Source organism: Pteropus medius, unplaced genomic scaffold (assembly GCF_902729225.1).
Source record: "Pteropus medius unplaced genomic scaffold, Ma_sr-lr_union100, whole genome shotgun sequence".
NCBI lineage: Eukaryota > Metazoa > Chordata > Mammalia > Chiroptera > Pteropodidae > Pteropus > Pteropus medius.
In genome coordinates, this window is record NW_024344378.1 from 47,599,633 (window position 1) to 47,624,151 (window position 24,519).

Genomic DNA, 24,519 nt, shown 5'->3' on the forward strand with positions numbered 1-24,519 from the left:
AGTATAGATAAGTTTTATTTCTTTTATCCATTCAATGTCAGAGAGAGCCCTTTGTGTCACATAGAGTCAATGGAACCAAAAAATTTCCCAAGTCAGGATATTGAGCTCTCAGTTCTACAACCTCTCCATGTTAAACATGCTGTTTTTTATCAGTACCACAAAGCTCCTTAATCTGACCACGGCTCTAACATGCAATCACCAAACAACACATTTCTCAGAAAGTATCCTCATCTTTAAGTGATACATGACTGTGTTTTTTAAATTGACATTTATTTTTGATACCCTTAAGAAATTAATAGAAAATAACACTAAACTAAAAAAAATTAAAAACTTCCACTTCATAGAGATGCAGACACTAACAGTTCTTGTTCTTAATTTACCATTATAAATCTAAGTAATGTGGTTATGCCCATTCTTGAATTAATAAATTTACATGTATATTGACTCTTATCTGAAGGATGAAGAATATAGTGCAGTTATACTATTTTACCTTCCTCATTGCCATATTTACATTTATTTTATATACTTAAATTTTTCTACTTATTGACTTTAAACACTATACATAAAACCTGTTTTTAAAACGTTAGTTATTAACATTTGAGATACTAGCTCTTTTCAGTTAAAGGAGAAAGAATTAGAATGCTCTTCCTTTCATCTCCACTCTCCCTTCAAAATGTCAATGTTATATATAATGTTTTTTACATTCTGTTTCACAACTAATTAAATTAAATGTTATATGTTTCACATCTGCATGGATTCTAAAATAAAAAATGAAACATAATTGCTAAATAACTAGGTAAACATTATACTTTGTAGAACCAAGTAGTGTGATTGTATGGATTCATAGAAAATACAACCCTTTGTTATTAAAGATTTTGCTACTTAAGAGAGAATTTTACATGTAATAAGGTTTAATGGTTCCTCTTTAAATTTCTTTCTGGATTCTTTGTCTTTTCTAAAGTCATATAGAGTTCTCACTGTTTCATTTTTTAAAACTCATGCCATCTTCTTTCTGATATTTCTTTTTGATTGGTACACCTCCTACCTAGTAATATATATTTTTTCATATATACCCTAAAGGATAGGGAAATATTTTTCCTTACCATTGAATTAATAATCTGAGTAGATATTCAATTCTACTTTTAAAATCTTTTTTCTTCTATTATAGAATACAATATTCCATTGCCTTTTAGCATCCTATATCTTTAAGAAGTCTGATGTTATTTTGATTCTTATCCTTTCAGGTAATCTGTCCTTTTTCACTCTAGAAGCCTTTAAGGTTTTCTATTAATATAAGAGTTTGAAAATTAGCAAGTATGTCCAAGTATGGATTCTAGTCCCCACTCCTTAATAGACTTGCTTGGTATTTGTACAAATTTGAAGATTATATATATATTATTTTTCTTTTTTGCAACTTTTTTCTACTATTTCTTATCCTTCATTATCCCTAACCTCCCTTTCTGTCATTTTTGTTAAATGGATCTAGGGCCACCTGATCCATTCTCCATGCCATTTAATTTGTCTTTCATATTTTTCATCTCTTATATTTTCTACCTAATTTCTGGGTATTTTCTTAACTTCAACTTTATTCTCTTCATCTTATTTTTTATCTGTTCCTATTTTTATTGCTCAGGTCATCCATTCACCTATTGATTTTTAAAAATTTTTAACAAAGGTAAGGTTAATTTATAGAAACTATTATTCCCTAGTTACTCCTTTTAAATATAGTAATTAGACAGATTTCCTTGTATTGTCTTTGAGAAAAAACTAGGCAGGTAGTGAAAAACAGCCTGGCAGTTCCTCAAAAAGTTAAACATAGAGTTAACATTTGACCTAGCAGTTACACTCCTAGGTATGTAGTGAAGAGAAATGAAAATATTATGTACACACAAAATCTCGTATGTGAATGTTCATAGCAGCATTATTCACAATAGCCATAGGATGAAAGCAACCCAAGTGTTCATCAGTGGATGAATAGATAAAGAAAAGTGGTATATCCATATAGTAGAGTCAGCCAGAAAAAGGAATAAAGTACTGTTATATGCTACAGCACATACAGACCTTGATAACATTATTCTAAGTGAAAGAATCCAGTTAAAAAAACCATACACATATATGATTTCATTTATTTGAGATGTTCCGCATAAGCAAAATTACAGAGATAGGAAGTAGATTAATGGTTGCTTAGGGTTGGGGAGAATGACAGTGAGAATTGGTTTTGATAGCAGAAAGGGCTGGGGGTTTCTTTTGAGTTAACAAAAATATTCTAAAATTGATTGTGGTGATGGTTGCACAACTATGAATATATTTTAAATGATTGAATTGTAGACTTTAAATGGGTAAATTGTATGGTATATGAATTATATCTCAATAAGGCTATTACCAAAAAAAAAAAAAGAAAGAAAAGAAAAAAAAATGGCAGGCAGCTAGGAATCTACACAACTACCAGAATACAGGGGACTTTACCATGACAGTTTGGAACATTTAACCTATTTCTCATTTAGAAAAAAAAGTGCAGTTTGCTGTCAGCATTAATTTAACATCACATGTAGAAATGCTACGTTTTCTAGGATTTGACATTTTCAGTGACTGAGAATTACTATGTTTTGTAAATGGAAATACCACTACTAAAAACTGAATGCTATGAATAGAATGATGTCATTTGTTTCCAAAGATTATTGATATACTAGAGTGATGCGAAAATAATAAAAGTGAGATATTTTGTGGCAAACTTTGGGGTAAGGTTAGTACTGTAATCCATGAATTATCTTGGCGTAAACGCTGTAGGTGCAGGCTCTGTTGGCGAGTATTCTCAGAGCAAAAAGGAAATGGGTTAAACAAATTTCACTCTTGTGGTGTGGTAGGCGTGGTTAGGCAGAAACATTGGTGTTCCAAATATAGTGTTTAAAGAAATCACTGTTACTATAATGTCTCCTATCACTGCTGTGTCAATTCTATTATATTTCCTTTCTGTTAAAATAGAATTTGTTAGTTCTCAAATTTGTGGTCTGCATGTGGCATCTTTCCAAGCTTTTTGGTGTTGTTATACTTTTGTTTATTTTTACGTGTATAAAACATGTTTTTTGATATCCAGTAAGACTTAGAAGAGGAAGTGACTGTATGCTTCATCATCCATCTTGAAATGTGAAGAGATTCTATAATTTTTACACCTCTTGAACTGATAACATTAGTAAGCAAAATTTTGGTTTCTACAGAAAACTCTCTTAGTTAACTAGATTGAGGAGAAATACAGAGATTTCTGTGTGTTTGTGACTAACGAATAATTCTGAGACTGTGGTTCTGATTTTGACTCACCAGTGTGCCATATATGACCTTTGTTTGACAGTCTACTCAGGTCCACTTTCCCCATTTGTTAAGTGAAGGCATTCTGTTAGGTGCTTTTCTTCTCTACAATTGATCATATTTACTGTTTACTTTGTTTTTGTTATTGAACTTTCCCAGCACCATCTAATAGAACTTCTTTTGTAATAGTAGGAATGTTCTGTATTTTGTGTGTCCAACATGAGCCACTAGCCACATATGACTGTTAAACACTTGAAATGTAACTAGTGTGACTGATAAACTGAATTTTAAATTTATTTAACTTTAATTAGCTTAAACTTGAATGTCTATAGCCACATGAGGCTAGTAGTTACCTTACTGTACCACTGCAAATGCGATCTACAACCTTTGGAAGAATTGGCTTTTGAAAGTGGAGGGACCTCAGATGAGCCTAGCAATTGATCACTATATGTTTACTTTGTCCATTCACCCTCCTTTTCTCCTCCAATCTCTAACATCATTTTTAGCTGATACTTAGTTCATAAAGTAAATAAAAGAGAATGCCCTCTAAACTACCAAAACTGCCTACCTGACTACATCTGTGTCCCATATAGTTTGCATTCTCTATTGTTATTACATCAATAATATTACCGGTGTACAAATATTGCTGTCAGAAGTTCTGGTCAGGTTTGGTAATTGTGTTCATTGGCATCTCAGGGTTGTACAGATGGAATCCCAAGGCAATTGGAGGTGCGGGACTGGCTATAACTCCATTTCCCCTACCCCTAATCTATTTCTAAATTTATCTCTTTTTTTTATATTTTGAAACGTTTGAAATATTTCACTTGAATGACAGGATCTACTTCTATACTTATAGTTTTAAAAATATTTCCCAAACTGAAGTCTTCCTTGAATGTTGGACTTACATCCCAATCTCTCTCTGCTTTGACTGATCTCTTGTTACACTTATTGTCTATATTATACATTTTGTTATTTGGCAACTTGTTTTTTTCTAATTTTCTCTACTTTTTCATATGTATTCATTCTTTTGTCCCTCCAAAGCATGTAAATCCTTGGAAATTCAAGCACATACTTCTGCCCCTTGGATATCTCCAGAGAACCTAACATGTTAGAGATATGTAATAAGGAATATTGATTTGTGATCCAAATTAGTAAATGCCATCTAATTTGAGACCTATTTGAATCAGTGTCCATAGTGCCTTGGCTGGGGATTTGTAGTAAGAGTTATTCTTCATACAGTATTTTAATTGATTTATTCAACATAATTATGTAATTCAAAAATTCCACTAATTGTGATTTAATGTGCTTTTGATCAGAAAAATCTGTTTGTGACAACTGACAGATGCTAACTTTTTCTACTATGATTTCCTTATAGGTTTGATGAACTTGTAAAAAAATTCAAAGTCGAGTATCATGCTGGTGGTTCTACACAGAATTCAATTAAAGTGGCCCAGGTTAGTTAATTATTTTTAAAGTTATAAATAAATGGATTAAAAATAATTCTAGACTTTTCGTCATCGTGCATAACTGTTTCAATCTAAATTTTGTTGCTATGGAATAGTTTCGTTGGTTTTGAATTAGGATTTTAGCAGGCATTGCCCCTTTAATCAGCAAAAATTATTTTAATCGGTATTTCTTTGGTTACTAGTAAGCTTGAACATCTTTTAATGTGTTTCTTGTTTAATTACATTTTTTCTTAATTATTTTTCAAGTCTTTCGACTATTTTATAATTTTTCATATTATTAGTTTGTAGAAATTCCTCATATTTTATGGATAGTATTTCTTTTTATTCTATAAGCTTAAAGTAGTTCTTATTTGTTATTTATACTTTAACTCTGCTTGTAATGGCTTTTACTGTGCCATAGTTTTTAGTTTTTTAAATGTAATTAAACCTTGTGGATTCTGCATTTCTTATAGAGCTTAGAAAGAACATTCCTATTATAAGATACTACAAGTTTTCTTGTATTATATAGAGATACATATATATCTGTATACATAAATAAAGGTATGTTTGTATTTAAGTATCTGTATGTCTATATCTGGGTATATTGTTCATTTACATCTATACATATATAAATTTATATATATGTATGTATGTATAAATTTATATATCTATATCTACACCCATTTCTATATCTTCCAATGGGTAATTGGATAAAATCATTTGACATATACTCTTCAAATCACCAGCCTAACCTAATCTTGAGTGAGAGACTTAGTGTTCTGCTGAAACTTCCAATTATGAAGGACATGAAAAAGCTTTACATACCTCTGGTTCTTAAACTCCGCGATTCGAAAGCTAGCTCAAAGTCCCACTCAGTGCAGTCATAGGTCAACTCTGATGGACTCAGGTCAGTTTCATTGATAAAAGCTTTCCCTTTGAATTTTATTAAGTTTAAGGACTAGAGAAGTGGAAAATTTGCAAGTGATGGTGAACAACTTCTATGTTTTGAATTAACCCTTAGTTGATTTGGGCACACAGTGTAATTATCCTCCATACTGAGGAAGCTCACATTTAATCATAGTGTTAAAATATTTTAGGTTGTAAAATTTAATCTTTAAGGTGGTCATTTGTGTACAGTGTCCTGAGGAGAAGGTCTTTGTCAGTTGATTTATATTCCGATCACTTTGTGACCTCAGGTTAATACTTTTTGTCCTTAGGTAATGTATTAGTCCACTCAGGCTACCATAACAAAATAGTATGGACTTAGCTGGCTTAAACAAGAGAAATTTATTTTATCACAGTTCTGGTGGTTAGATGTCCAAGAACAAGTTTGCATCACGATTGATTTTGGGAAAAGTCTCCTTCCTGGCTTGTAGATGGCTGCCTTCTCACTGTGTCCTCACATGACTTTTCTTCTCTGTCCACATAGAGAGAGCTATCTCTGGTGTTTCTTCCTCTTATAAGGATACCAGTCCTATTGGATGAAGCCCCCACCTCTTAGGACCTTATTTAACTTAATTATTTCCTTAAAAGGCCCTGTCTTCATGTACAATCATGGGTTTAGGGCTTCAACATATGAATTTTCAGGGTGGGGACACAATTCCGACTATAAAAGATATGTTATTTTTAATTTAATTTAATTTAATTTTAAATTAAGTTTATTGGGGGTATCATTGGTTAATACAATTATATAATTTTCAGGTGTACATTATAATTTGACATCTGTATATTCTATTGTGTGTTTACCACCCAAAGTCTAGTTTCCTTCAGCTACCATATATTTGATCCCCTTTACCCACTTCACCCTCTCCCTACCCCACTATATTTGACCCCTTTTACTCTGTCTACCTTCCCCCTCCTCCCTCATCCTCTACTCTCTGGTAACCACTAGTCCATTGTCCATGTCCATGAGTCTCTGTTTGTTTGTCCTGTTCATTCGTTGCTTTTAGGTTTATATCTCACATATAAGTGATCTTATTTTTAAAGCCTCAATCTATCAAAGCACATTCTACTACCTTTTCAGTTGTTTCTCCTTCTAGGTCTGGGAGATTATTAGAAAGGTCTCTCCTTTCTTGAGCATCTTTATCAGTTTCTACCTTCCCAAAGTTTATTACTTACATAATTAATATCAAGACCTCCATTGGATTTCTACCTGATAATTGGACTCATTGAACAACCAACACCTGTTATTATTTGTGCAATTTTTATAGTACTTCATGTGCATTGTGACAGTGTATCCTAGTAATGGTTTATTTGTTTCTGTTTTTATCAAGGAAGTAAATAGAATTTAAAGTTTTGGGTGGCTCATCCGTTAGTTTTTTTATTAGTGGTATATTTGTGGTTAAAATGCTATTGTAATTGTCGGACTAGCAATCTTTTTTTTTTTTTAATACCATAAGCAGAGCAATTCAGTTCAGTTCAGCCAACGTGTATTGATATGTATGAAGCTCTATGCTATATGATAGACATACTGATAAACATGAAATGTCCCTAGTTTACAAAATTCTTGCTTACATCTTAAAACTTACCATTTCTTTTCTCTTTAAACACCATTCTAACTTCTCTTCTAACTTTTCTTCCTTGTTATTTATTAAATTCCTACTCTGTGCCAGATAGTCTGTTAGATATTGGTGATGGAAAAGCTAATAATCAACTTAGTCCATATTCTTGAAGCTTTCGTTATAGTGAAAATGTATTTGGGGATGAGGATTGTGAAGTGGAAAGAGAGAACTATAAACTATGAAGTATAATGTAATGTTGTAGGAGCAATCCTCTCCACCCCTAAGAGATAAACAAATTTATAAGAACCAGAATTAAAATATATCAGTACTCACATATGTGATTTTTTTAGTTTCTGGAAACGAAGGCAGAACTCTGTATATCTTCTCAAGTACACCTCCAGTGTGATATTCAGTTCCTAGTTGGATCACCATAATTCCCATTTTCTCAATAAGATTTTTATCTCATGTCCTAGATTTTAGGATTTTTAAGTTTGAACATGGAAAACTGAAAGAGATAATAGAAATAGATTTCCTCTACCCAACTTGAACCTCCATCTCCTGGCATAAAACTGGTTTATCCTAAGGTTTTTTTCCCCCAAACCGTTTATGGAGCCTCTCAGATACTATCACAAGGAGACAAGGATAATGCTAGATTTGTTCTAGATTTTTTTTTTGCTTTCAAAGCAGAGCAATTCTGCTTTTTTTCTATATGTTAACTTTAATGTGAGATTTAATTTTTTAAAAGTTACACTGCTCGCTTCACACCCATTGAGATAGCTACTATCTCAAATATAAAATAACAAGTGTTGGCAAGGATATAGAGAAATCGAAACCCTGTACACTGTTCGTGAGAAGGTAGAATTGTGTAGCCACTATGGAAAACAGTATGGGGGTTCCTCAAAAAATTACAGACAGAATTACCATTTGATCCAGCAGTTCCACTTCTGAGTATGCTATGAATCGAATGTTTGTTTCCTCCAAAATTCATATGTTGAAACCCTAACCTCCAGTGTGATGTTACTTGGAGATGAGGCCTTTGAGAGGTTATTATGGTTGGATGAGGTCATGAGGGATCCCCTTCTGAGTGATTCTAAAAAGAGACCCAGGAAACTTACTCACTCACTTCCCCCTTCCCTTTACATGAGGACACAGTGAGAATGTGGCCATCTCCAAGGCAGGAAGAGTCCTCAATTGGTTCTGAATTGACTGCACCCTGATCTTGGATTTCTTAGCCTTCACAACAGTGAGAAATAAATTTTTGTCATTTAAACCAGCAGTTCCCAACCTTTTTGGCACCAGGGACCAGTGCTCTTATTAGAATCTAATGCCCGATGATCTGAGGTGGAGTTCAGGCAGTGATAAATACAGATGAAGCTTTGTTCCCTCGTCTGCTGCTCACCTCCTGCTTGTGGCCCAGTTCTTAATAGGCCATGGACCAGTACCGGTCCTGTGGCCTGGGGTTTGGGGACCCCTGGTTTAAGCCATTCAGTTTATGGTATTTTATTATGGCAGCAGGAGCAGATGAAGACAGGTGCATATTCAAAAGAACTGAAAGCAGGGTCTTGAAGAGATATTTGTACACCCATGTTCATAGTAGCATTGTTTATAATAGCCAAAAGGTAGAAGCAACCCAGGTGTCCTTCAGTGGATGAATGAATAAACAATGTAGTGTATACACACAGAGGTATATTACTCAGCCTTAAAAGGAAATTCTCACAGTTATTGCAACATGGAAAAATCTTGAAGGCATTAATGCTAAGTGAAATAAGCCAGTCACAAAAGGACTAATACTGGTGATTCCACTTACATAAGGTACCTAGAGTAGTCAAGTCCATAGAGATGAAAAAAGAGTGGTGGTTGCCGGGGGGAGGAAAGGGTAATGAGGAGTTAGCGCCTAATGGGCATAGAGTTTCCGTTTTACAAGATGAAAAGAGTTCTAGAGATGGATGGTGGTGATGGTTGTACAACAATGTAAATGTACTTAATGCCACTGTACTTGTATACTTAAAAATGATTAAAAAGGTAAATTTTGTGTTATATCTGTTTTAGCACAATTAAAAAATAAATAGATTCTAGAGATGCTTTGGTAGTGAATGATATCAGTCTGCTGCATTTACAGATTTCATTTGTTTATTCAACAAGTAATGAGACAACATAACAAATAAAGAGCATGGGCTTGCTCTTTGGACCTTGGGAGTCCATTTAAATTGGGTTTGAATTCAAGCTTTGTCACTTTACTGCCTATGAAGCCATGATCAATTTACTCAACTTTTCTGAGCCTTTCATCTATAAATGTGGAGGGTAAAGCTTATCTCAGACGGATGTTGTAAGGATTAATGAGATAATGAGTTAAAAAATTATAATACTTTTTAAAGAGAGTTTGGAAACCACCTAGGTTGAAGGCTTTCCCCTTGCATTTATCTGAGTTTTCTTCACCTTAACAAAACTTACTTTTACCTATTTATGGACAGAACAACTGGATTTGTGGCTCTCATCTGCTTAAAAGTACTTATTTCAGTCTAGCCCTTAATTGAACATCTTGTAATATTTTGAGAATATTTTTTCTATCTGTTTGATGGTCCAACCACATAATTGCTAAATTGTTATTTTATGATGAAGATAGCCACACAGTTTTGAAAAACATTCCTTTAGAAGGAAAATTTCTCAGATTTCATTGGTAGTCATTACTAGGAAGAACTGATTGTTTTGTATATAAAGCAGATATTTATTGAGCATCTGCTATGTTTTAGCCATTGTTCTAGGTAGTTACTGGTAACCTAAGTTGTCTTGTCTAAATTTTAAGTGAAATCTGAAAAAAATATTTACAGTCTTAGAGTTAAAAAAACCTTATATATTAGTCTTGGTTGTATTTAATGTGGTGAGTGAACGAGGACATTGAATTTGGGCTTAAAGCTGTCTAAAAACTCCAGGCAAATGGAATAGAAAGGAGTTGACAAGGATAGCCCACCAGGGAACGTGCTGGATTTTGTTCATGTTAGTGTGTTTGGTTGGTTTTGGGCTATTGTTGTCTTTTCTTATCCACTTGAATTATTCTAACCTCAGAAAACAACTGGATTATAGCTTTCCATTTTCACTATCACTCTAGATTATTGAAGAAGCAAATTTTGGGCAAAAATATTAGTCCAGTAGAGCTACACTAACTGAATATCTGCTAGATACTGTAAACTGTAGATCTAAAATAGAATAAGATCTATAATAAGAATTCAGTCATCATTCAAATATCCATAATTATTCCATATATATATATTTTTGGTGTATACCATGTGGAATATGTGTTTTCTGTAGTATATATTTTGAAAATATTCAATTCTTACGTGAAGACAAGGAAAACAAACAGGATGGATAAAATTTATAGATAGTAAATTGGTAGCTTAGAAGATAGTGTCAAAACTCAGAGGATATTTTAAGTATAGATAGTAAATAAGCAAGTAGTTTGGAAAACAGGCATACTCGACAAGATGTGTTAAATAGTAACAGCAGCTAAGTTTCTATCACCCACAGATAGAAAGGGATGGAGAGACCATATCATGATCATGTACCACTGGGCTGACAGTTATATTACCCTCAAATTGATCACTCATCAGTGACACCTAGTTTGTTCTCATTCTGGCCCCACATGCACTATACCCAGGAAGGGCAATTAAAACCATGACTATTTAATATGCTGTTTCCCAAGCGTTAGCATCTTTGCTTTGAGACTCTCCCAGAGAACAAGTGAGGAACACATCTTTGATCCAAAGCGCTATTGTATAATAGACTCCCTTGCTCAAATTGTGACCCTCGTTTCAAAACCACACCATCATCATCAGGGAAGGCTGACAAAGTAAACAGAAAGGACATTTGAAAACATCCTGTTCCTTATAGTACTCGATTGCACCCTAAGGTGTTGCACTATAAGTGTTAACTTACCCCAGCTTGTTCCTTTGCTTCTTGTTGTGTGTCTTAAATGAATACACCTATGATTTTGATATCTTAATATGTTCAGTAGGCCCTTTCTGTTCTGTGACCTCTGTGATAGCTAGTTTGCTTGTTTATGTACTTGGAGACTAACAGTGCTTCAAGCTAATTTCCCCATACAATGCCAGGATTAAATGCATTTCTCCTGGCTTAGTAGTTTAACAATAACTTACATTCTAGCTATGAAAAAATATGCAGAAATATTGAAAGGGAACATTATTTGCAAAAGTCTTCACCTCTATGAAATACGAACTGAAAGTCCTATGGAGAGTAAAGGTCAACACTTTACAATGCAGAGCTCATTCCTTCAGATCTTACCAACAATCATACTTGGATACATCAAATGATTGGCAAATCCTGTCAACATGAACATGTTCTTATTACTCTTAGATACTTTGATTCGCTAAATCACATTCTTGAAGAGTTTAATGAAACCACTGGCAACATAAAGCAAAATATTGTTCATATCCTGTCCAAATACAATTCTATACGTTTCTTATCTGCATATTTGACAGATTACAAATTTAAATTTTGGCAAATTTCATTCAGTGTAAACTTCTTATTAATGGAAATAAAATGATCTTATCTGCTAAATATCCTCTATTCTTTACATAAAACACTGTGGAAAGGAGGTGTGATTTGCTACCTACAATATTGATGCTTTTGTGTTGAATGCTTTGGTCACTTTTCAATTTTCTGAAAATATATAGAAGCACTTAATGTGATTTTGACTTTAAAGAAGGAGATAGCCTCCTTGGACATGTGCCTAAAAGATGGCTATAATTGTTACTGGACTTCGATAAGATGTCCTGCAGTAAAACATTTTTAAAATAGGAGATGAGAAGAATGTCTTTGTCTAATTTGGTAATATTATGACAATGGGAAAAAAGACTACAGTGAAACAAAAATTTATATACCATTTCTTCTAAAGTGTTTGATGCTATTTGAATAGGCCATAAGAAGGCCAAGAAAAAACTCATACAACAAGTGACTCATTTTTGTAATATGACTGCTTTATAACTTAAGTGGGGGGAAAGGTTGCCACAAAAGGGCAGGCAAATTAAATAAGGCTTTCTCAGTTTCTTTACTAAAACTGTAACTTATTTGGAATCCAATTTTGACAGCAGAAATTGAATTTACCCATGTGCTTCAGAGTGTTTTGAAATGATGTTCATTTCAGAGATGGATAGCATGTATAATGAATCTATAAATGGAAAGGACATGATTGATAAACAGTTGGAATATCAAAACAAGCATTTAAATTCAAGGTAGGTGGATATTTTGTAGAGCTAGAAACTAATTCTTATTTTCTAAATACCAGCTGTTGCTAATAAGTAAAATCCTAAGTATTCCATTCTCAAATGCTTTGGTTGAAAGGATATTTAGCTTGATGTCATCACATTGGACTGACACCAAGAATGTGGACTTGATAAAAGCTGTAAGTCAAAGTGAAATTTTCATTTTACCGTATTCAGTTGTACCACACATAAAAGAAGGATGTCCTAATGGTTCCAGTCACTTCAGAGAAGTACTGTTCGAAAGGAAACACAGAGTAACAGTATTCTGTTATTTCATGGGAGAAAAGAAAAATGTCATTGTTAGTTTTCACTAAATATTGGTAATATCTGTTTAATCCAACTTTTCTTTTAAAAAATCTTATATTTGTGTATGTTAAGAATACACAATATGGTCTAGAATTAAATAGTCAATAAAGAATTAAGAAGTTAAAATAAGTTGTATCTATTTTAACAAAAGAAACACAGTGATTGTTGTATTTTCTCACAGATATTATTTGTTTAATTAGTCCTGCTTTTAATTATTAACAATTGCCATTAACTGTTCCTATTGTTTTGTTTAATTAATAGCACTCATGTAACAGAAAAGTAAATAATACAGAACAATATTTAATTTCAAATGAGTATTGGTTTGCTTGGGCCACCACAGCAATGCCAGACTGGGTAGCCGAAGCAAAAGAAATTTATTTTCTCACAGTTCTGGAGATAAGAATTTGAAGAGCAAGGTGTCAGCAGCTTTGGATCCTTCTGAGTCCTCTCTCCTCTTGCTGCCTCTTCACATAGTTGTCCCTCTGTGCACAGCCCTGGTATTTCTCTGTGCATTCTTATCTATTTTTATAAGGATACCAGCCCGATTGGATTAGAGCCCACCCAAAGGGCCTCATTTGAAATTCATTAGTTCTTTAAAGGCCCTCACCATTACAGATTTTCTTTCTTAATCATTTACACAGTAAAATCATCAGTAATGGACTTGGTTTTTTTCTCCACATAAGCATTAAACATTTTGCTTGGACTCTTCTTGAATTCTTAGATCCTAACCTGGTTCTTTGATCACTGACTTTTCAATCTTCCAGTTTTTCATTTTCAGGTTAGATAAACCTCCATATGTGTATTTAATTTCTAGTGAAATTTTAAACCAAATTTTTGTTTTGATTTTTTTAAATTAAATTTGAGAGAACTTTATAAGTACTAGTATGTTTATGTTTTTACACAGGATTACATGGGGGTAGAAGGTGAAAATTTGTAATTAGGAGTATAGTGTCATCTCTACTAACTAAAGAAAAATGGAGGAGAGAGGGCTATTTGGCAAGAAACACATACAAATTTAGGGATTTCCATGAAATGATCTGGAGTCTTCCAAAGAAAGAAGTATTATTTTATCCTAAAGATCTTTGCTTTAAATAGAAAAATGTACTTTATTTAGAAAGATGGCAATTATTAAAGTAATAGGAAAATGGTTACTCTTGATTATTGATTTGAAAAGCCTTAGGGTTGCATGGGGAGAAGAGTTATTTGTTTTTTAAATGCAAATGTCATGTAATGAATCACTTTTCAGAATTCTGTTTTAAAGCTTTCTGGATCTCTATGTACATTGAGTTCCTAAAAACATTTTAAAAACATTTAAAGAATTCTGTTTGAATCAATAAAAGTATGTTGAACCAAAAATTGTAAAGGTGATAGTTCAACAACCATGTAGCAAGCATTTCTAATTGAGTCATAGTATTTAGAAATTCAAATTGATGAAAAGGAAGAGCCTCATCTTTCTTTTGTAGACCTTTTTTATAAAATATAAAAGATCAGTTAATTTGTTGGTTTTTCTGTATTAATAAATATTTCTTATTATCTCTTTTGTGACCTATTTCACCTGAAAAAGTTAGTTATTAAAAAGCTTTTTATTAGACATCCCTCTGGGAATCTGGGAACAGTTCAGACTGCTTAGATCTAAAAAGAAGAAATGGCATTGGAGTGATCAAAGAGAATTCTCCGATATAATGCTTTGCCCCTGCAGCAATTGTAGAAATGTCAATAACACAACTGTATTTATAAATATCAGAGCAGAATGTGGCAGATGGTGATACAACACAGGGTCTCGTGAAACTGTTATGTCGTTAAAAAGGAGGTTCCTGTTAGTACCAATGTTAAGATTAATGAATAATTTTAAGTGACTTGGGTCTTGCAAAATAAAGTTGACTATTCAAGTTGTGATTTCTCCTTGCAATTGAAAAAATGTAAATATGAATTAATACCTCCCTTCTTTGGTAATGTTTTTCTTTGTTGAATTAGATTGTGAGAGACTTTAGTAGCTAAAATAAGGTGAAGAAAGCAGTGTTTTGTTTTTCTAAATGATATTTTTAATGCGTTTGTGACATTCTTCTAAGTTATGTCAGATTCTTTAATGTAAACTTCTATATTTTCTTTTCCTCCCTACTCCCTTCCCTCCTTTTTTTCTCCCTCCCTCCCTTCTTTCCTTTTTTTTCCAGTTTTTTGGTCCTTTAAACCTTGCTTTATACTTTATATTAAAAGATTCTTTTACCACTATTAGTAAAACACGCTTTTAGTTTTGTCTCAGTAGTGATGGTTGTGGGCTGAGGTTATCTAGTACAAATCTACACATACATGTTATAATTATCCATTTTATTTTAAAAAAGGTATGCTTTTACTCTTGTGAACCTTAATGTGGTGCATTGTCCCAGGATATGCCATTAAATCTGTATACAATTTGAAATTGTGGCTCTCCTGCCTAGCAGCAAAGCTAGGAGAGCTTCGGTAGGAGTACTAGAAATTAGTACGGGGCTTAATTTCAACCAGAGGATAAAATTCACCTGGGTTCCATTCCTTTTCATTCTATTTTGGAATTAAAATTCAGAAACTTAAAAAAAGGTCTTGTGATTAATATTCATTTTATTGAACTGAAAAATAAAGTCAGACTTCTGGGGAAAAACATGTCTCATTTGTTTAGTTGATTGGACTATGAGGATGGTCTTTGCCAATTAAGTTATATAGTGGTCCTGTCAGCTGCTATGTTTTTTAAAGAAAAGCTTTTCTGGAGTATTCTGTGTTCTTTGGTACTTTTGATGGTAAGATACATGAGATAACAAAGTAAGAAATCAAATAATCTAAATTTTAGCATAGCATAGTGATTAGGGGCAAAGAGGATGTGCTGTGGAATTAAGCAAAGCAGTGCAAGTATAAACTTGGGCAAGTCACCTAACCTCTTCAAGTTTTAGCTTCCTCTGTAAAATGGGAATAATCATAGTACTGTTACAGGCTAATATACTTAAAAGGGTAAAATCATGACTCATAGGTATAAAATGAACACAGGTCAACAATTTTATGTAATTCTTAATTAACGAGTGAACAATAAGCTGTTACAGCTGATTTAGAGGAGAATTCAAAGATGGGAGACCTGTGCGGCTCATGAAATTAACCTACAGATGTTACAAAACTGACTTTTTGTTGAATCACGGATTTCACTGGTCTCTCTACAGGGTCATTTTATTTACGGATATAAGTAAAGATTATTGTATAATTTATAGACTCATAGAAATAGCTCAAACATGATAAAAATTGAATGAGATAATCTAGAAGGCGGCGTGTGCTCTAAACAATGCATAGGTCTCCACTAATGATATCTATAGTCTTTTCAGATTTTTTTGATGGCACCTAACTCAATATGGTGTTGTTAGAATTAAATGATATAATATGAACAATATATAGCCCAGTACTTAATAATAGCTTATTAAATTGTAGCTACTATTACATTCTGAAAAATGTGTATAGCAGATATTTTCCATTAATTGAATTAAGCCGGATGCATATTTTCAAAGATTTAATAAGAATATGTTTAAAGCAGTAAAAGATACCAGATTTTCTTTCCTTCACAACTATTTATCTCAAAACTAATTGTTTCAAAAATAGAAAATAAGGCTATAGGGTCCTAAAACTGGTCAGTGGATTGGTGGTATTAGAAGTTGAATAAAATTTCATCCTCTACTGAGTTCTTGAACATTTTATTTGGTTAGCTAGTTTGTTTTGGTTAGTGACTTGGAAATTCTTTGTTTTCTACTGTTGTTGGAAGATTTGTTGGTTGGCTGGGGTTGACAAGGGTTATTCATTCATAGTTGTTAACTGAATGTAGAAGAAAGGAAATGTTAGTCTCTTCATATTGGAGTTTGGTATTTATTATATAGATGTAGTTTACATATATTTTATGTTAATTATATACTAATTTAAATGCTCTAAATAAGTTTTTATTTAAGGAAACTTATAGTAAATTCCTTTGTAAAGGAACAATCTTTTTAAGAAGGAAATAATGATCAGTCTCTGGTTATTCACCTAGGGCAGTTTTATAAATGTTTATTTTCCATAGCACATTCCTAATTCTGTAGTATATATTTGATAATTTTCCTAAATTTCTTTTTAGGTTTTCATGTTAGCATTTAAGCTAAGTAAGTATCATAAAAATTTCAGAGCATGTTGTCAAAACCAGTTTTGAGCCTAATCAGCCTCTTTTTTCCTCCCGTGGGCTAGGTCACTAAAAATATATAAAGAGTACTCTGATTTCTCTGGATGCCAATGAATCAAGAATGGCTCCAAACTTTACTGTGCTCGGCTTTGTCATAGGTGAACAAGGGAGGCATCCACAAGTCTCATCCAGCTATATGGGGAAGAATGGTTTCTTGCAATAAACTGTTTCAGGAACACAAAGGGGTGTGGCGGGGGATTTCTCGAAATATTCTTGGTTGCCAGCATCACAGGGCTTAGGGTAAAGTTCAATATTGAGAGGGTATCTGGAAACATGTTTCTAATTCACTTGTGTTGATCACTTCCTCCTCCTCTTTATCCTCAGCCCCAATGCCCTCCTATGCCATAGAGAAAAATTAGAAGCCAAAATCTCTCTGATTCAGAAGATTTTAAATTATTGCTAAAATATTTAGTACAGGGAGTTAAACATTTTTTTTTCCTACAAAATTTTATTTCCTATTTGTCTTTCTTCAGGGTGATCTGTAGAATCATTCTATCTGTATTTTTAAAAATCCTTCTGGGGTTTTAGTGGAATTGTGCACAATTTATAAGTTGGAGAAAACAGACATTTTTATGTTGTGTTTTGATCTAGTAGAATGACATATCTCTACTGTGTCAAATATTTTTTTTAAATTACCCAATAGAGTTTCATAAATTTTTTAAAGGTCCTCACACTCTCATGTATATTCTAAGTATATGGTATCATTCTTATTCTTGTTGTTATTCCTATAACTTTTAAATGACATTTTTCTTTCTTTCTTTTTTTTTTAACTATGCTTCCCAGGTTATTATTACTGGTATAGAGAGATATATAGTTATTTTATATTCAGATACAGCATTCCTTCTGATTCTATTACTTTTTAGGTAATACCTTCATTTGAATTTCTAGGTATTTATATTCCCTGAAAATTGTGTTTGTTTTCTCTTCCTTTATTTTGTTTATTTCTTTTTCATATCCTACTGCAGTATTAAGAATGTGAAAACTCTTTGGAGAATTTTAATATTGGCTTTTGGTGGAAGGTATGTGCTCCAAAATAGGGAAGAATTATTCTAATCCTGGTATTGTCACAACTTATGTTAAGAATAGATTTTCAGGTGTTGAATTTATAAAGATGGCATACCATTGATGCAAATATGAGCATTTACAATAAAATGTTTCATTAAATAAATCAGATTGCTTTTCAGTTCTGTTATGAATAGTAATTATTCATATTAAGTGACCATTAGGGGCTTGTGCTTTATGTAACTGTTGTCATCTTAAAAATCAAATCACATGTTCATCAAGTAGACTAATATAACTTAGAAAACTAATATATGAAATTTGTGAGTTATTTAAATATATTAGGTAACTGAAAAGTTATATGTCTGTCAAATATTCATATAAAGGTGTCATGTGTTTTAAATAATGAAAAAAGTTTAAACTTTTAAATATATAGAGTACTTCTTTAAATAATTTTAAATGGGTTATTTTCGCTTTTCAAAACTTATAGATGTAATTCTACCCTGAGGAAAATTTTCTAAATGTGAAAGATAATAGTCACTAATAGCTAAGATATGGAGGCAACTTGGGTGTCCATCAGTGGATGAATGGATAAAGAAGAGATGATATGTGTATGTATACACAATGGAATATTACTCAGCCATAATAATGAATGAAATCTTGCTATATGCATGAATGTGGATGGACTTGTGCTGAGTGGAGTATGTCAGACAGAGAAAGACAAATGTATGTTTTCACTTATATGTGGATTATAGAGAATAGGATAAACAAACAATCAAACAAGCTCATAGATACAGAGAGCATTTTGATGGTTGTCGGATTAGGAGGGGGTTGCGAATGGGTGAAGAGGGGAGGGATTAAGAGGTGAAAATTAGTATTTACAGAATAGTCATGGGGATGTAGAGTATAGCATGAGGAATATATTTAGTAGTTTTGAAATAACTATGTATGATGTCAGATGGGTACTGAATTTATCAAGGTGATCACTTCGTAAGTGATATAAATGTCTAATCTCTGTGTTGTACACCTGAAACTAATATAATGTATGTCAACCGTAATTGAAAATTTTAAAAATATTTTAAAAAATAAAAATAAAAGATGGAGCCTAATTTCCCTTTGTTTGAATATGGGCCAGACTTAGTGACTGTCTTCTAACAAACAGAATGTGTGGCAAAGATGGCGTTCTACTTCTGAGGCTAGATCATTAAAGGCGTTGTTGCTTCCACATTATTTTCTTTTGGAACACCCATAATGGGAGAGTCAAGTGCTATGTCATGAGGATACTCAATCAGCCTATGGAGAGTCCTACATGGGGAGGAACTAAAGATTTCCACCATCAACCAGTACCAACATGCTAGCCATGTGGAGAAGCCAGTCTCAATCAAATCTTCAGATGATTGGAACCCTGGCCAACTTATTCACTGCAACCTGTTGAGGTATCCTGAGCCAGAAGTGCTCTGCTGAGCCATTCCCAAGTGTCTGACCCATAAAATCTATGTAAAAATTATTTTATTTTAAGCCACTATGTTTAGCAGCAACAGACAGCTAATATGCACAAAGTCCATAATTTTAAATGTATCAAAGAGTGTATTTTTCAGTGAAAAATAGAGATTTTTTTTCCTGTGCCTATCCTTTACTGGCCCAGTTCATTTCATTAGATGTGATCCCTATGAGTTTTTTCTGCATGCTTCTAATCTATTTACAACTATGTGCATATCTATTAATGTGTGTTTTATGTATATGTTATAGATAGTTTTATATCTCGGATTTCTTTTTGTTAATGTTATATTTTGGAGGTTGTTCCATATTAGTACCAAGTAGATCTGGCTAATTCTTTTTAATGGCTGTGATGGTCCATTCTATAACAGTATTTTATTTAATGAATCCCCTATTTGTGGTCATTTATATGGCTTACAAAGATGCTTTAGTGAGTACCTTAATATACATGTCATTTTCCATATGTGCAAGTGTATTTTTATAATTTATTGCTAGAAATAGAATTGCCGGTTCAAAGAATACAGCTGTGTTAAATTTTTATAGAAGTTGCCAAATTATTCAGATAAACATTTTACAATTTTTATTTCCACAAGAACTAAATAAATGTGTTGACTTTAATACATTCTCATAAGTGTTCTTTATCAATATGATAAGTGAAAAATAATATCCCATTGAAAGTTTATTTACATTTCTCTGATAAATAGAGCTACTGGAATGGCATTACCCATTTTCTAGTAGAAATAAATCGCCAAAATTAATTCTAAAAATAGAAGATCCGAATGGAGTAATGCTCATGCAAGAAGTAGAGCATGTTATCAAAGAGCTTCCTTTCCATGAGAGTAATAGTTCTAGATGACTAAACTGGGAAAATAAGTGAAATGTATGAAGAGCAGATAATTCTAAGATAGTTCTAAACCATTGAGCAGAGCAAGAGAATAGAAGCTTCAGATTCTTTTTTTCCGAGGTGTTTTCTAACATTGATACCATAACCCCACAAGGATAGCATATAAATAGACTATACAAACTATAAGCCTCATTTATAGTAGCAAACAAAAAGATAAAGTACCTTTTGGACAGACATTGTTTTCACTCTTGTTTTCTGCACTCTGCCTCCTACCCCCCATTTATATTTCCTGTTTCTATTTAAACTGTCTTTTTCTCTCCTTTTGTTTTTATTTCTGTTTTCTCTCTCTAATCTCCCTTTGTCATGTAATTTTATATATTGTTTTGAGCTATAAGAATAATTTAATACCAGAAACATTATAGACTACAGTATTACAATGAATTCAGAAAACACACCTAATTTACACATTAATATTGTAGTTTAAACTGAAAAGTACTGAAGTAACCTACTCTAAATGCCTAAAATTTAATTTTATATACCTCAATGTGTTTGGAAAGTTTTGAAAACCACTCTTGATTTTTTATTTCTCACAAATATAATACTCTTAACTAAAGTCATAAATAATTATACAAGTCATTTTACTGTAATTGAAATAGCAAGGCCAGAATAATTTAATTGTTTCCCAGAAGAATAACAAAATAAAAATCAGTGGCAATTCTATATAATATTGATCTGTATTTTTATTTATTTAGCTTCAGATCATTTGATGCCATTAGGTGGACCATATTTCTTGAGTTTTACTTTAATAGTAATTTTGCTAATGTAAAAATTACTATGCAGTATGTTTAGTAATGTCATATTCTATCAAGCTGATGCTCTTAAAAATTGTTAATGATACCAATATAAGATGAGGGGTAGGTGTAGTTATGAAAAACCCTCCTAACAACATTGTATATATTTTTTTATTTAAATACGGTGTATATTCATATTGTTTCTATCACCAGAATTTGTTTAATGGCATAGCAGAACTGTATTATGTTGGTGAGACTATGAAAAGGTAAATTTATGGTTAGCTTCCAGATCTGTTCTAGAGTTTATTGCCATCTGGTCTCTTAGGAGACTATTATAATTATTCATGGGAATGTTTTCAACACAAAAAAAGCATGGTTTATATATTGGCAGAAAGTAAAAAATACCAGTGGTTTAAGCCATATGTAGTTTTCTTAGAGTTAGGCAAGGGAAATGAACCGAAGAACTAACTGAGAATCAACAGTAGTGATGTGGTTGATCCCAATTTTGTCAGAATCTGTTCTTAATGAACAAAATATTGCTCAAGAAAGACTGAGGTAATAGAAATACAGCAACTCCATTTGGCATATTATTTTATCTTCATTTGAATCAATAAAATGTAAGATGGTTTTAGAAAAATCTTAGTGTAAATCTTAGAAACAAAATGAGGACTATATGTCAGATTTTGGGGACTTTTAAAAACAAAAACATTTATGTTCCAATAATTTTAGAGTTGAACACTGGAAGAATGCCTTTGTTAAAGGTATTTGTCTTGAATTTAATGCAAACATTTTAAATAATTTTATGTGTGTCATGGACTTATTTATATTACTCTTAAGAAGTAAAAATAGTTTAGTATTATAGTATTAGTTATAGTATTTCTTAAGCTTAAGTTGGTTTAATAGTAAAATGATAAAAACAAATATCTTTTCACTTTCCCATTCTAACAGTTGGAAAGAGATCTATAAAAAATGAGATGACAAATCAAAAAATTGAAATCATCTATTTTTATTCAACTGTTTTAAAAGAAAAATGCCTGGTGGGCTGGGAGTATACAGGAAATTTAAATTTGTGATTGAGAATAAGAAATGCATTTGTGGTTTAAAAAGAAATGCCAGCATGTCACATTAAAGTTATGGTATATATAGTATTGTAAAGTTAGCAGGGAAATGTATTACATCAGGGAGTATGTTGCACTTTAGAGGACTAGTGTGGGGATACGAATGTAGAGAATAACTCCGTAGAAGGCATGAGCATTAATAATCCAGTCAGAGAAGAAGAATTTTGCTGTATCCCATGTAACATAAAACAGATGTTACATTCTATTAAAAACCTTCTTAACTAAAATGAATGTTTACATCACTGGTCAATAGGAGAAACATAAAAAATGGCAATTTAATGATTTTGAAAATTTGTCAGTTAATATTGGTAGGGAGGGTGAAGGGAAACTTGCCAATTATTATTGTATTTTTGAATATCTCAGAAAGCTGAAAGGCAACTGTAAATTATATTAATTTTTATTTTTGTTTACCATATTTAATCTATTTTCGTTCTCAAAAATTATAAAAACCAAGAGATTTAGAAACTGTGAGTCCTAATGTAATAAGTTTGAATAGGTTGTTTATATCTAAAAGTATAATTGATTGATTAACCTTAAATGAATGCTGGAGACATTGTTAAGTAATTGGCAACTGAAAGTAGGGCCACTGGGTATGTTAATACAAGTTCCAAAGTATCTTTTTCTTTTTTTTAAAAGATTTACTTTTTTCCCAGTATTTTTTTCCATTAAAAAAAATTAGGTATAATTTACATACAATTAAATTGATCTTTTAAATGTGTAGTTCTGTAAGTTATGATACATACATACACAGAGTCATGTAACCAGTACCAGAACCAAGATATAGAATAGTCCTACCACCCCACAACTTCCCAATGTCTCTTTGGAGTCAACCTTTACCCCACCTTAGCTCCTAGCAATCACTGCTGCTCTGTTTTTGTTGGCAGAGAGTCCTCCTTGGTTGGTGTGCCAAGACTGTAAGGCTTCTGACTTCTCTTTTTCCTGGGATATTTCTGAGTGTTATTTATACAGCTGGTGGACTTAAGATATGAGGTAACTGCCTCTCCCAAGACAAAGAGCAGACTTAGTTACTGTTTGCTATAAAATTGGTAGATTCCCCAAGCTTGATATTCCTCACCTGCCAATGCAAACTCACTGCATGCATAGCATCTATCTGAACCATATCGTCTCACCTCCATAGGACTTAGGAGAAGGGGAACCTGGTACAAATATGCTTATGTTCTTGTGCCTTGCCATGAGTAATACAGTCTTTGACCCAAGAGTATCAAGTCTTCTGTTCTCATCCATGAATTAGTAACAGACTTTTTTTGTTAGCTTTTAAACAGGGTAAAATCAAATTCCATATATCATAGTTTTCTGTCCCTATAGTTTTGCCTTTTCCAGCATTTCATATTGAGGAATCTAGCTCTTGGCAAAACACTGTGTGTGATTTTTTTCAGGTTCAGTCACAGGCATTTACAAAGGTTTTACCTGGCGGGCTTTACGTGGGAAAGCTGCCTTCTCTATATCAGGCTTGGTGCAAAGCGAGTACATTTAAGTCTCTGAAGGGAGTTGTAGTCAAGGACTCAGCACCCCCAGCCAGCATGCTCTTATGTACATCTGTATTTCTAACCCAAGCACCTTCATTCAGAGGTCTTTTTATCTGGGGCTTTTATTGAGGCCTCCTAAGATGCCTCTGTCAAGACATAATTATTGGGGAGTTGAGGGGGAATTTTGAAAACACCTTTCTCCACTGTGACATAGTCCTCAATACTTTTCCACCCCTAACTCTTCTCCCTCTCCCTTCCCCTGGACCCAGGATCAGAAAACTGGGGGAGCTTTTAGTTGGGGGATCCCTTGACAGTGAAACAGCCTCTACATCTTTGCTGATCCATCTGATCTTTGACTAGTGTCCTGGTCCTTGGGAGAGAATGGAACTGTGGGAAGCTGGGACTTTTTCTGGTTTAGCTTCTTTCTTGTAATATCACAGTAAGTGATGAAAGACTTGACTTTTTCAATTTGGCTTGTTATAATCGACTATTCTGAAACCTGGCAGATCAGCTCTTTCCATCTCACCTTAATTCCTGACACACAGAAATGGAACCATACAATGTGTAACGTTTCAATATGGCTTTTTTCAATTGTCATAAGAGCATTTGAGATCATCCATTTTGTTGTGTTATCAGTAGTTTGTTTATTTCATGGTTGAGTAGTATTCCATCATGTTAATATACTGCATCTTTATGTCCATCCCCAGTAGAGGAATATTTGGGATGTTTCCAGTTT

General features: G+C 32.8%; 1 protein-coding gene across 3 annotated transcripts in view; it reads left to right on the plus strand.

Moving 5' to 3' along the window:
* The window catches only part of ADK (adenosine kinase), a 450,870-nt gene that overhangs the window by 143,393 nt on the left and 282,958 nt on the right, over positions 1 to 24,519 (plus strand). For all 3 annotated transcript variants that reach the window (XM_039872158.1, XM_039872157.1, XM_039872159.1), the window contains exon 4: positions 4,679 to 4,757. In XM_039872158.1, coding sequence (XP_039728092.1) covers positions 4,679 to 4,757 — 79 coding nt within the window. The remainder of the gene's footprint in view (positions 1 to 4,678; positions 4,758 to 24,519) is intronic.